This window comes from Pecten maximus, chromosome 7 (assembly GCF_902652985.1).
Source record: "Pecten maximus chromosome 7, xPecMax1.1, whole genome shotgun sequence".
Lineage (NCBI taxonomy): Eukaryota > Metazoa > Mollusca > Bivalvia > Pectinida > Pectinidae > Pecten > Pecten maximus.
This window is the reverse complement of record NC_047021.1, coordinates 28921690-28937271: the sequence shown is the minus strand read 5'-3', so window position 1 is coordinate 28937271 and position 15582 is coordinate 28921690. Positions and strand designations below refer to the sequence as shown.

At 35.4% G+C, this 15582-nt stretch overlaps 1 protein-coding gene across 2 annotated transcripts; it reads right to left on the bottom strand.

Moving 5' to 3' along the window:
• Positions 1-1775: 1775 nt before the first annotated feature.
• On the bottom strand, positions 1776-15573 carry LOC117330487 (twinfilin-1-like). 2 transcript variants are annotated; one of them, XM_033888787.1, is made up of 11 exons: positions 15491-15572; positions 15053-15130; positions 13996-14013; positions 11251-11301; positions 10802-10929; positions 10281-10376; positions 7939-8043; positions 7563-7685; positions 7153-7303; positions 6659-6780; positions 1776-6229 (listed from the first exon to the last, which is right to left on the bottom strand). In XM_033888787.1, exons 1-11 carry the CDS (start codon positions 15513-15515, stop codon positions 6068-6070), a joined length of 1059 nt encoding a protein of 352 aa, XP_033744678.1. In that variant the 5' UTR covers positions 15516-15572; the 3' UTR covers positions 1776-6067. The 2 variants fall into 2 exon arrangements, with proteins under 2 accessions (XP_033744678.1, XP_033744679.1); XM_033888788.1 differs by lacking the exon at positions 13996-14013 and having other exon boundaries at positions 15491-15573.
• Between the last annotated feature and the right edge of the window lie 9 nt (positions 15574-15582).

Genomic DNA, 15582 nt, shown 5'->3' with positions numbered 1-15582 from the left:
ATAGTGACCAGTTGCCATAGCAACCATAATTTTGATGAAAAGAAAATGAGATGCACATCTGCATATGGTCCTCTATATTTGTGTGAAGTTTCATTAAAATCGGCCCTTCGGTTTAGGAGGAGTTGTCCGGACATACTTAAAGTTATGGTTCTTATCGGAAAACCTGTTTATAGTGACCAGTTGCCATAGCAACCATAATTTTGAGAAAAAGAAAGTGGCATGCACATCTTCACATGGTCCTCTATATTTGTGTGAAGTTTCATTGAAATCAGCCCTTCGGTTTAGGAGGAGTTGTCCAGACATACTTAAAGTTATGGTTCTTATCGGAAAACCTGTTTATAGTGACCAGTTGCCACAGCAACCATAATTTTGAGAAAAAGAAAGTGGCATGCATATCTACACATGGTCCTCTATATTTGTGTGAAGTTTCATTGAAATCGGTCCTTCGGTTTAGGAGGAGTTAGTTTCATTGAAATTGGCCAGTTAGTTTAGGAGGAGTTGTCCGGACAAACTTTAAGCAATGGTTCTTATCGGAAAACCTGTTTATAGTGACCAGTTGCCATAGCAACCATAATTTTGAGAAAAAGAAAGTGGCATGCACATCTACACATGGTCCTCTATATTTGTGTGAAGTTTCATTGAAATTGGCCCTTCGGTTTAGGAGGAGTTATCCGGACATACTTAAAGTTATGGTTCTTATCGGAAAACCTGTTTATAGTGACCAGTTGCCATAGCAACCATAATTTTGAGAAAAAGAAAGTGGCATACACATCTACACATGGTCCTCTATATTTGTGTGAAGTTTCATTGAAGTCGGCCCTTCGGTTTAGGAGGAGTTGTCTGGACAAACTTAAAGTTATGGTTCTTATCGGAAAACCTGGTTATAGTGACCAGTTGCCATAGCAAGCATAATTTTGAAAACAAGAAAGTGGCATGCACATCTTCACATGGTCCTCTATATTTGTGTGAAGTTTCATTGAAATTGGCCCTTCAGTTTAGGAGGAGTTGTCCGGACAAAATGTGTCTACAGACAGACGGACGGACGGACAGACAACCTGATTCCAGTATACCCCCCCTCCCTAACTTCGTTGCGGGGGTATAACAAGATATTGATGACTATGGAGACCTTTGAAAAAACACAAGAATTAGGCCAGGTGTTCTGGAACAGTACCATGGTTAGTGACTTCTACTCATCGACAACAGTCGCTATGTAAATCTACCATGTGTCAAATCTGGGCAAAATTTCTTCGTGAAAATGAGAATCTGGATGGCAAAAATGGAATAAGGCATATCAATAACACCAATTGCATCAAACTTCTCAAAATCAGAAGCAGAGCCGACAGCTTGAGAATTCTACCTAGAGCTGTGTACAGGTGAAGGGGGATTTTACCTAGAGCTGTGTTTAGGTGGGTGAGGATTTTACCTAGAGCTGTGTTTAGGTGGAGGAGGATTTTACCAAGAGCTGTGTACAGGTCACGAGGTGGAGGAGGATTCTACCTAGAGCTGTGTTTAGGTGGAGGAGGATTTTACCAAGAGCTGTGTTTAGGTGAAGGGGAATTTTACCTAGAGCTGTGTTCAGGTGGAGGAGGTTTTTGCCTAGAGCTGTAAACTGGTGGAGGAGGATTTTGTCTAGAGCTGTGTACAGGTGGAGGAGGATTTTGCCTAGAGCTGTGTACAGGTGGACGAGGATTCCATTAAGAGCTGTGTACATCTCAAGGAGGATTTCGTCTCGAGTTGGGTCACTTTGTTTTACCAAATGAAAACACTAAATACAGTTTTGTATATCCTGAGATGTTTTATTGTTTATTTACTAGTATCACAAACTTCCAAATGTCAAACATTCCCACTCACACATGCTCACGTTACATGCTGACTATGAATACCTGGATGTCCTCTGTTATCTTGTGATTGACCATTATAATTGTTCAAAGATAAGATGCGTCGAAGTATTGAATCAGTTCTATGATAAATTCATATATTTCAAGTGGTTGTGTGCAGGCATGATCTCTGCCAAGGAGAAAATTTATCGAGAATATAACTGAAGGATTTGAAAATTTGGTACAGTTGTACATGACACTAAACCAAGAACAAGGTTTGATATTCAATACACACTGTACAAGTTTTTCTTTTTTCTCTCTCTCTCTCTTAAATCTGAAAATAATTTTAATGTGAGGCCAGCTACATTCATGTTGAAGCAAGCATCAACTGCACCGAGTTAGTAACTATCTACCTTTCAGACACATGCATTCTATAGGCAATTTACATGATTAAACAACTTTTTACACTTATGCAGTAATATATAAATCGTTGGTATATTTTTATTTAAGACTTAAATAACAGCTGCTATGTATTTTATGCAAAAATTTTAAATTGAAAAAAAAAACAGAAAAAAATATACTGGACTTTAACTTGAAAGGACATTTGCAGTTTGACTAACGAAAAATACCAAGATATTTAACATTAACTTGTACTTATTTAATGTTTATTATTTTTCAACAAGAGTTAATCAATATGTTAATTATTCATGATATGATTTTTGATGCAGTTTAAATATATGCAAATACTCAACTCTAAATTTCAGCACATCACTTACCGATAATTTGTTTCAAAGCTCTGTGAAACAGGCAAATTTTGGCAACTTTCTATTTTATATTAATATATAAAACTTGAACAAGATTGTGTTTACCAGACACTGAAACATAACATTATAAATAACTCTAAAAAAATATTTACCTCTACACAAATAGCTCATTAACAGACATTAAAGCTGGTGGGCCACACCGTTAGTCCAGCCAGGGTAAGCACACTGTTATATAAATTAGAAATTGAAATACAGTCCTGATGGAATTTTTCATCGCAGTTTTAGCAATGATTTTCTGGTTACTCCATAATTAGTCTGCCTTACAAAATTATGCCATATGTTTGGGGCAAAAATATTTTGTAAAAAAAAAAATAAAAATATGCCGAAAAAGTGTTTCAGGAAAAAGAAGAAGAAAAATTTGTTTCCTCAAAAACACTTTTCTGAATTATATCAATCGCATTAATGAATTACAAAAAGTCTTATTCAGAATCTTTATGGTCGAGTGTTGTTTATTAAGTCTTGTTTTATTAGTATTAGTGGTGATGGTATTTAAAGATATGCTTATCAGGCTGAACTAGGCTAAAAGACATGAATGCATAGAGTTCAATCTCCATGTCACTATACATGTATAAACAATCACAGAAAGCAAGAATAATCCCTCTCTTACACTGTTATTTAAAAATCAACAAATTAATGTTCTGTAAACAGTGAAACCACTGTTGAGACAAGTTTACAATATATACATGGAGGGATAGCTCAAATGTATGGCATCAAAGATACTGAGAAAATCCTGCCAGCCTTCGGGAAAAATAACAGGAAGGCATGAATGGTGCTCTGATATCACCATAAAAAAAAGACCAATATATCTGATATCACATCTGGGCCATTTTTGTTTCTGAGGTTCAAACTGTTGGACCACTTGGACAGATGTTGTTCGTTTATGAAAAAAAGACGGACTAGGTGATTTTGTAGTGTTTTCGGAGGAGCCTTGACAAAGACTTCCAAGGCCTGTATTAACATTTGCAGGTCCGTCAAGATATATGTTTGAAATATTACATTTAAAAACCGACAAACCGGTTTGTCCACATAAACGAACAGGCCCCTAAAAAGACTGGCTTACAAATGGGGTACACCTTAACTCACAAGTAGCTCAATTGCAAGTAAACAATGATATTGTAGTGACTCCTAGAGAGTCTCACCATCAACAGGAAGTCTAAACATTGTCCTGTAGTGATATCGCCCCTATAGAGTTAGAGTGAGTTAATGTTTTGATACATTGACTCGAAGTGGGTCACCTCTGTCATTTATTGAAAGTTGTTGTTTTGTAATTTTTAAAGAAAATTTGTTGTGATGGTACATTGACTCATGGTGTCACCTCTAAATAGCGATTTATCATGGTGATTCTTTGAATCATTGTGAGTCAAACAATTAAGCAAGGTGTAAGAACATTAGACATAGATTGGGATGAAACCGCCTACAGAGTAAGCTTCTGACACACTGATATAGTGAGTCACCTTCTATAGAAATGTCTTTATATAGAAAAATGATTAGTCGCTCCCTATGAGTTAAAGTTTTACCTCAATAATTAGTGAGTTAACGAGATCAACATATCTTTACTTGTAGTGAATTGCTCCATTAAGATTGAGTAACTGGTAGTGGGCAATATACAAACACTTGTGTGTTGTGACACAGGCACCTGTGGCTGCTGCCAATGCAGTTTAAAATTATTAAAATCTAAATAATTCTAAATTTTGAAAAATATAATTGTTTGGTGCCAAAAATATATGTATTTGTTTCTGAAGAAATTTCAGGAATCTTGTAAAACTAAGCTAGGTATTTAGGTGTGGTATGGGTCATTGGCTGAGAGTGATGGGAAGGATATAGTGTAATCACCCCAAAATAAAACAAGGAGCAACATTTATATTACATTCCAACTCTATACAAGTGAATTATGTACAACAAATTGTAACGAAATTTTTTTTTACAGGAAAAATTAACAATTAATCCACATTCATATGAAAATAACAAATAAAATTCCTCATTCATGATCACTTTGCTAATATTTGTTTTTAAAATGAACATCTCACAACAACAGATAAATTTCCTTTTTAAAAAATCAACTAATCTCATACTTGTATCAATCAGAATTGAATACATAGGAAAATGGCATGGACACAGGGAAACATATCCTGGCTTCTGAACACTTGTATTATCTCTTAATCATGACGTCATTTTGATTTTCTGTTAATTGCCTTCAAAAGTACATCATAATGCCATAACATCATGTCACATGACATAATAGGTATGACATTGATATTATTACTGCACAACATGCCAGTGATGACACCAAATCGTTTCCAAACTGTAAAATGAAAGGCAATTACAATTCAATTACTGCATAACATGCCAGTCAATAGTCATGATACTAAGTTTTCAAACTATAAAATTAAAAGCAGAGACAATATGGCATGATGCATACATTTCAACAAGGAAACAGGTTTGTGGGTGTTTATTTTTAAAGATGATTTTGAGACTTTTTAATGCAAGTTATCGGAAAAAGCACATAAACACTGAAATGAAAACTGAAGGTCAAGGTCATGAAATGTTACCTTAGTAATACTAGACCCTCAATGTCAGAGGAGTGTGGGCTGTATATATATATTGCACAGATAGGGTGCTACATCTGGAACGGTTGTTTCCTGCTAATTTGGACACATGATTAGTGATTTAAACAAAGAACAATGTCCTAGATTCATGATTTATCACTGGGACTTGACCTGATAAAATACTTCTTTGGAGTGAATGATTTTTCTTAAGTTACTGTTTTTGAACAGATCCCCACAAAAAATCTCTGCCTGATGCTAGGGAGCCTTGAATTTTTGAAATATCATCTAAGTTTACAGTTGACACTTTTTAAAAGTAGACTGACCCTTGAATAGTTTATTGTACATCCCCAGCTAGCCAAGTATCATCACCATTGAGTTAACTTGATTATATAAACAATGCAAGACTCAATGTTGAATTTGACATCCACTTGTGCAAACTGAACCAAGTATACTGTTAATAGGATAAAGTTTTTTTTCTTAAAGAAACAGTCTTAGAATTTTCTTCTTCTTTCAACAATACATAACAACGAAATAAGTTCACGAAAACAGCTCCCAAAATCAGACTAAAGGTGAAAAAAAGTTCTACTTTTGAAATTCACAAACATTGCTATAGCTCTAATACACTTATAACACCCCAAACACCAATTCTGTGATTCAACACCTAGAATAGTTGTCCAAAAGGACATCTACCAAAACTAAAGTAGTTATGAGCAAAGATTGGTTTGCATATATAAAACATAACAGGAGGGACTTGTCATAATACACAGTCAACTTGTTGATAAATATATTAAAAATGCCAAAAAGAATTGTTTCGATAACAATTCCGCCTTGGCCACCTTTATAATATACAGTACGATATGTTAAAACCTAGGGTAATTAATTAGCTAGTTTCTTGTCCCTCTTTGTTCCTAGTCATCCTCTTTGGTCCACGACTCGATGGTCCTTTTGGACGGGCAAATGCACTTTTTACAATATTTTTCATTGGGTGTACTTCTTCATATAGGTTTTTTTCAGCGAGTTCCTTTGGGTCATCGACTTCCAACTGCAAACATAAAGTTACTGTATAACTTTTTGGCAGATAAGAAATATTACATTTCTTCGATTTCTAATCTTTGAATATTAGCTTTCATTACTGCAACAGAAGAATGTGTATATCCTGAGGTACGTGTAACCTACAATCGTAAATGTAATAGTGTAAACTTTATTCATTTTAAAATAATTGCGAAACAAGTTATATCAACTTATATTAATCACTTGTTGGCCCGGATGGAAGCACACTACATTTTAAAATGTATGACATGTAACAAAACCTCTCTTAACATTAGCCTTGGATATCTATGGCTGGGGTTCTAGAACTTTTTAACTTATCATACCTATCATGTCGAAATTTAATTTTCCATATTTATTTTAACTTGAAATTATTTAAAATTGAACAAAGTACCAGTATTTCGTTACATCCTGGTACGCCTACCTTTTTAGCAAATTCCATGCCCATCTGGCCCTCCAGTACACCGAGTAGTGGAGATTTACAACTAGAATACAGCATACGCTCCTTTATAGAACACTTATAGCCTGGCATGGAGTAGATAAAAACTGTAAACAAAAATGGTCAGTTACGTTTTAGAAACTTGGTTACTATGAACTCACTTTTAACCAACAAGTCATATAATACCTATTTTGTAATCCTCTTTGAATTTTGTCACATATATATGAGATTTAACTCTCGCCACTACTGCTTCAATGTCATATAAAGTTAAAAACCCTGTGCTCCGAGTTCTGATCTCAAGGTTTGTTACTACATGTAGATATAGACATTTGCTTTCAAGATTTACATTATGCATGTTTACCAGCAAGACAAAGAAACAAAAGATACAGTTGTGGTAAATGTCAAGAGGACTGATACTTTCAGGTGTTATATTTACACATGTGAAAAGAGTATAACATCTACATAATACACGTTCTCACCAAAACTCTCTGTGTAGTCGCCCTCATGTGTGTGTTTGAAGTTAAAGAGATGGTATCGAGCATGATCACTAGGCACCTGTCCCGTCAAGGCACTGGTAGGAATGTCTTCTGCCTTCTCCAGGACGATCTTCTCATCTGCCATGTCCAAACTCTACAAACAAGTCACAGAGTCTGAGTGGTTCTTTACACATAGCTGGTGTATACTCTGTAATTACTAACACCAATATGTCACTACTGAAGTCTAAACATCCAAGATATTTTCCTATTGGCGAGATGGTCTTTTTGTTTTCTGTTACTATGTCAATTGTTTAAGATAGGTGTCAAATTCATACTAAAATTTAATGTGAATTTCTCATTTTTGACCGCCTGGACATTTCATCACGTCATTTCTAAACAAATACAATACCTACCAGCTGAACATATGTGCATTGACCCGCAATGAACTCCTGTATTTTGACGAGAGCCTCGTCTGTGATGGGGAAAGCTACCCCCTGTAAAGTCTGGTGTTTGGTATCCACTCCTGCTGTCTTTATCTAAGAAATTAAACATGATTTGACAACTTTAAATATACTTTAATAATAAGGCAAAGCTTTGTGTGAGGTAAAACAAATTCCCAGAAGTTGAAAGTCGACAGAGCCATGATATAATTATTTTAACATGTCTATATCCCTTCTCATATGGGACAAGAGCATGAAAGGAGTAAAACTGCTTCAAGAATTTACATGTGCAGGGTTATCTTTGAAAGCAGACTGTATCATTCGTTTTTCTTTTTGTCACATATCCTACCTCTGTCCTTTTTATTTCCTCTAGTTCCTCCTCTGCCATGGTGAGTGGGGCTGGGGCGTTCTGAGACAAAAGGTGCATCTTGTAACCAGCCAATGTACAGTCGTCCTGACAACCATAAAGGTATACAACAAATCATTCATTACAGCCACAAACAATTAATATAGATTGGCCCCCGATATCTGGGTCATAATTACATAATACAGACCAGCCCCTGATATCTGGGTCATAATTACTTAATACAGACCAGCCCCCGATATCTGGGTCATAATTACTTAATATAGACTGGCCCCCGATATCTGGGTCATAATTACTAAATACAGACCAGCCCCTGATATCTGGTTATTATTACTTAATACAGACCAGCCCCTGATATCTGGGTCATAATTACTTAATATAGACTGGTCCCGATATCTGATTATAATTACTTAATACAGGCTGGTCCCCCGATATCTGATTATAATTACTAAATACAGACCAGCCCCTGATATCTGGGTTATAATAACTTAATACAGACCAGCCCCCGATATCTGGTTATAATTACTAAATACAGACCAGCCCCTGATATCTGGGTTATAATTACTTAATACAGACCAGCCCCTGATATCTGGGTTATAATTACTTAATACAGACCAGCCCCAGATATCTGGGTCATAATTGATTAATACAGACCAGCCCCAGATATCTGGGTCATAATTACTTAATACAGACCAGCCCCTGATATCTGGTTATTATTACTTAATACAGACCAGCCCCCGATATCTGGGTCATAATTGATTAATACAGACCAGCCCGAGATATCTGGGTCATAATTGATTAATACAGACCAGCCCCAGATATCTGGTTATTATTACTTAATACAGACCAGCCCCAGATATCTGGGTCATAATTGATTAATACAGACCAGCCCCAGATATCTGGGTCATAATTACTTAATACAGACCAGCCCCTGATATCTGGTTATTATTACTTAATACAGACCAGCCCCCGATATCTGGGTCATAATTGATTAATACAGACCAGCCCCAGATATCTGGGTCATAATTACTTAATACAGACCAGCCCCTGATATCTGGGTTATAATTACTAAATACAGACCAGCCCCTGATATCTGGGTCATAATTACTTAATACAGACCAGCCCCAGATATCTGGGTTATCATTAGTACAGACCAGCCCCTGATATCTGGGTTATCATTAGTACAGACCAGCCCCTGATATCTGGGTTATAATTACTTAATACAGACCAGCCCCTGATATCTGGGTTATCATTAGTACAGACCAGCCCCTGATATCTGGGTTATCATTAGTACAGACCAGCCCCTGATATCTGGGTTATCATTAATACAGACCAGCCCCTGATATCTGGGTTATCATTAATACAGACCAGCCCCTGATATCTGGGTTATCATTGATTAATACAGACCAGCCCCCGATATCTGGGTTATAATAACTGACAAAAAATAATGTGCAGTGTACAATGAAAATCTCCTTCAACATCTACATAAACATAACTGCTATCTTCTAAATATGTTCAGGTAAAAAGTTGTATGATATAAGAGTCAAAATTGATGAACAAATAAATAATCTGGGTGTATCAGAAAAGTTACAGCCGAGAAAAGGAGATAATTATGAAAGTATTGGGTAGAGGACCAGCTAACCTGACATCAGATATCAGTAGAGTGTATATAGGGTTCGTGGAGTGTAACGTAATCAGTTGCCTTGGCTAGCGAAGATGGCCAGACATCAGATATCAGGAGAGTGTATTATATTCACATACAAATTTGTTTGTGATTGTAGGCAAACTAAATACAAAACATGCTCAATATAGTGCATCTGATGAATGGATTGTATGCAAACCTATAATTCCTCAGGTGGAGAACTAGTAAGTGTTCCTTCAGGTTTAAACCCCTTCATACATATTTGAGAAACAATTGCATGCCTGTTAATACCCCCCTCCCCCCCCATTTCATTTCCAGCTCAGTGAAAATGCTAAAAGATTATATTTCATTGTTCTACAAAAAAAACCATCCCATGATCCAAAATGTATGTGTTGGTTGCCAGGACTTATAAATATGGTATCTGGTGTAAGTGTGTATAAGTTACCTCCCCTTATCCTATGAGTTATTTTGAGTTATTGTTTTCATTTCTAATATGTCTAGATATTTTCTCACTTTTTACTCCACTTTGGCCATTTCATGGTGAGAATTAATATAGACTTTGCCTCTTATTGTATCAAATTAACTGATAACAACTTTGTAATTAAAATTTGATGAAATAAAATTGGTGTCTGATGCAGACTGTATTATATACTTGTAACATGTATCCAGTAGAACATCAAATTACCACAGCAGTTGCAAATAACTCCTCCTTGATCTGACCACCCCCGAAATTCTGCTTCAGTGTGGATCGCGTAGCAGCATACAACATCTTGTCTCGCACCTGTTCAATGGGCAACATAAATTACTGGTAGATATAATGGGGAAATTCATATTACCATATATGGTTATACAGTTAACATAAAATAATGTTAGATATAATGGGAAAATTCATATTACCATATATGGTTATACAGTTAACATAAATTACTGGTAGATATAATGGTACTATAAGGTTACAATAACTCACACCTATGTATGTTTTTTTTCCTAACAAATTGAAAGATGTTGTATTGAGCATATGTAAAACTGCATATTTTTGAATTCCATCTCATTTTTTACCATGTATATAAATATAGTTATTTTTAATACCAGGTACATAACCTATGATGTATCCTCCCTATTAACAGAATCAATATATTATAATCAAGATATGTAAACTACACTTCCAGACAATAAGTCATACAGGTGTAAACAGTTATAAATTACCTGCGAAAAGTCAGGAGACCAGCTAATGAAGACCCATTCATAGCCTGCTGCGTTTTTGGTGTCGAGGCGATACAGTATGTAGCATGGCTGTTTGTCTTCCAGATATGGCTTCACCATAGTATTGTAATGTAAACAATGTTAAGGATTTTAATTGCTGATTCGTAATACATCCTAAGAATATATGTGCGAGGTGTACAAACTTAGAACAAAAATAAACGTTTTACAATATAATGCAATGTTGACCTCAAAACTTGAATAATTTTTTTTTTCATTTTTTTTTTCGTTTTTTTTTAAACATAGAAGAAATTTTTTCATTTTATACATGTAGACCCTAAGAAAATAAATCAGAGACAAATAAGAACAAAATGTTTTGCTAAATCTCGAAAAATCAAATACACCATATACAGGTGTATATTATTACTACATCTGTACATGTCAAACAAGGATATCTTCTTCCCACGATCCCACAGCATCCTTACTTCCTCCAAGTTCTAATTTTTCTAAAAAGAAAAGATTGAGTTAACATCTGATAAAGGAAAATGCTTTCATTAAACTGTAATTACGATTTGAACAAGGAAAACCTTGTACATGTTGTTGTCCCTAACAAACAAGTGAGTTTTCAATTGCATTGTGTAAATTTATATTATCCTCCAGGCTGATGGCAGGAAGGAATGAGTGACTTGGTATTTGTATGAATTTGAGGTTTAGAAGCCTGCAACAGCCAGGGTCACATGAAGACTACCGACTGTTTGCTATATGGGTTCAACAATAATAATAGCAAGTTATCAACCAAGTCTTAATTATTTTTTTATAATTATATAACATACAAGTATAGTTACTAGTAGTAACATGCAACGGGTATCAATTTTGTCTATCACAATATACATGTTGCACAATGGTACTCACCATACACAATATACATGTCCAAGTATGCAATTGTTTTTGCATGGTTTGATGTCAAGTATTCAGCAACTATGTTACTGTTATGGATTCTAGTCAGACCAATGGAAACATGCTGCCTTAGTGAAATATGACATTTATGTATGTGTATACTGTGAACCATGAAAATATTTTGTTTGAAACACTATACAATGTCAATTCAAAAACATCTCATGGGAGATAACTCTTACACAAGTAATAGACACACAAGGTAGCATATAACCTTAAATGTTCTGTTGTCCCTACAGTATGATAATTTCTTCTGTGTTTCCTTTTTATATCATTAGAAGGGCTGATATAGCTCAGTTGGTTAGAGTGCCGCCTATATAATCTCAGGTGATAATCCGAGGTGTGTGGTTCGACGCTCCCTACCCGTTTTGGTTTGTGTTTCTGGGGAACTGAGAAGTTGGCTAGCCTGTGCTGTCATGGTTGTGTCCATTGGCAAAGCACTTTATCCTAACTGCTCTGGATTGCATGCGACGGGCCTACTGTATTTTGTTCAGTAAGGTAGTCACCAACTGCTACAAGGAGACTCTGTCTTAAACTGACCCTGACTGTTCACGGGGCAATAAACCCAGCAAACAAACAAACAACTTTTTTTGTTATGTGTATGTCATTATATGTTGCTATCTTCCATGTGCTACATCATATTGAACTCCCATGATTCTTTGATGCATCAAGAATGAATAATAATGAATGATGCTAATTAGAAGATGCAAAAATACATAGATATGTAATATATATGTACATATGTATTTATATATCCGGTAACATTATCAGTACATACCTATCCTTTATATAGTCATCAGATTATAGATACATCTGCATATATAATACTTAAGCAAAAAAACTTGTTACTTTGATCGTTGACATTAATTGGATAAAAATTCAGCTTTTCTAGCTATATAGTGCACAACATTAACAATGCCATTGATTGAATCAATCCATCTCCAAATACAGAGAAATTATATTGTTACTTTATGAGTCATAAATCCAACAACAAATATTGTTACATTATCTATAATGTATAACTACTGTATGTCATTTATATCTACAACTGTCTTAATGTTGTCATTTATGGGTTAATTCAATAATGGAACACTAAGGCCATTTACTACTAAATCCAAAGGCATGATACTTCATACATGTAGCATCAGGATTAACATTTTAATATACAATGTGTATGTTTTGGTTTTCAAACAAACTACAATATAAAGATGAATAAATCTAAATTAGATAATCCTTGAAATGGAGCCTACAGTCTGTGTAATGTAATGCTGATGTAACAGTTGGCATTCCTACAACATGCTTTGTACAGATAAGCGGATAGTCAGATAATCATGTAAAAGGAATAGTTATATATGGGGATGATCTTCCTCATAATAAAAGCAAGGAAAAATTGTTTTCAAATACCAGGGTTGGAATATCATAATCTCTGGAGATATTCTGGTGAGATCACATGGAAGAGGATTTAACAGGGACAGACCAAACATGTTCCATGCCAGTTGATAAAGGAATTTAGAAAAAATGTATCTTGTGTCGATCGCGACTACCACAGGACCTACGTATACACTAATAAAAAATTATCTAAAAAGTTTATAGGAAACAAGTCTGATTCATGGGATTGGGTTGAGTCCAGAGGTAAAATTTTTATTCAGAGTTATCGCAGTATACCTCCTGTTGATGAACTGTTTCCATAATTGGGGTGGAGACTGATACTGCCCACAACTCACAATAACATACATTTAGTGTACAAAATTTTGAAGCTATTCTTCAGTAATAGTATCCTATTGTTGGTATACACTACTCTACCTTCCAATGTTGTCCCTGGTCTCTTACCCTTGTCATTTACTGAAGGTGACTTGATGTATGGATCAAGTACTCATGCATAAAGACAATGGTATTCAATTTCTATTCCGTGATTCAATGTTAAATTGGGTATACATATTATACCAGAACCCTCAAATCTCACCCCTATACTCCCGGACTTTACAAATTATTTGAGAACATAACAAATTATTGCAATTACGTAATTAATCATACCTCTATTTCATCCCAATTTAAATGTACATTGTGATATTAATTAGTCTGATTACTGATTACATGAATTAATAATGAACTCTTCAGAGATTCAGAATAAATGCAGGTACATGTATGTATATCAGGCTTAGTTGAGGTAATACTGATGATATATAGAGAAAGGTAGGAGTAAAGATATAACATTTACAATTAGTAATAAAGGCTTTAAATGTAACCTTCATTGGTGACTGGATCTGTAATGGGAATTAAAATAACATCAACAGTTCACTCATTCTACATGTGAATTTTTAAATATGATAATAAAGTATACTAGTAATACTGGATCTGTAATGCCCACTAATGGGAATAACGTATCAAACCTTGGCTTGCTAGTACTCTACTGCTCTATGCACACTGATTTAATCAATCCTTGCAATACTATTCCCTTTTTCAAATCTGTTGGCCCGAAACACAACATCAACACAGGATTTATCTCCCAATAAAGTTTTTTTATCTCATATAGCTTGCAATTGGTCAGCAGCACTAAATGTAACAAGAAAGCAAGTTATGTGCTTCCACTGGGGATCAAACCTGTATCCTTGGCTTCCATTCCAAGTTCTATCAAATGAGTTAAAGGGAAATTCCCTTTGCATAAATCTAGAAAGTGATAATTTATATGATTATGTGAATTTAAACAATAAAAATCTGTTGCAATGCCAACTGGGCAAGCTGTTGTATAAACCCTGATTTTCACTAAAATGAGGCGAATAGTGTACACGTTAATATAGCTTAGACTAAATGAGACAATGTATATGATATTGTACTTAAGTTGCCTAAGTTTGGTACACGGACATGACACTCCAACTGCACAGCCACAAAAGCAAGCTATTCGGCTATGCAGCTTAAATTCCCAAATCCATGAACAATCACATTACTCCCTTCGTCAGTAAGCTTCATCTCTCAGTTTCCATGGGTTCAACCTGGAATTCTCAGCACACACAACTGTCCCTGTTTTTGCTATATCCATGCTCCCACATAACTAGTCTCCCACAAGTCTTCAAGAACATTGTGATTCCCATGCTGTTTGAGGGCACCCAACAGGATACCTGGCCTGTCCACTGCCACCAAATGTAACGTGCAGCAGGGGTACAATGGAGCGGTTACCCGTCCAAAACCTGACCACGTTCGACATTGCTTAACTTCGGTATATACTGGCACAACAATCAAACGAACAGACACAGAAGCTAGCTATTGGTACGAACCATCACAATATCAATTTTTTAATCAACTTACCCTCTGCTATTTTAACTTGAATACACCGAATTTCTCCATCCTTTGCCCTCGCGAAAAAATCTTGTAGGTCGTTAGAAGCTGAAAGAAATTTATCAACAATAATTTTTGTGTAACTTCTGAATTATCCAACCAGTGATTCAGTGAATATAGAGAAATTACGATACTCACTTTTCTAATATAGGGATTTAAACCGATAAAAAACGATCATCATCACGCAACAAGTTAAAATAGAGCTCCTGATATATCATTTCATCGTTATGCCGTTTCATACTACTACTTTGCAGTAACTAGTCCACTGTAGCACTAGCAGACTCCTCCCACCCGGTTCATCGGACGATATTTTCATTCGTAATAGCACGATTTTTGCTCATTTACGCTAATCATTGAATTGAAAATACATAACCAATTAACAGAAAACATTCTTGTTGCATATATTACCTGATATCCCCGTCTGGTGAGACATATTTACAGTTGATACCGGTGACAAGTTGTTAGTAATCAAAGGCGGAAGTGAATATAGAGGATTTAGA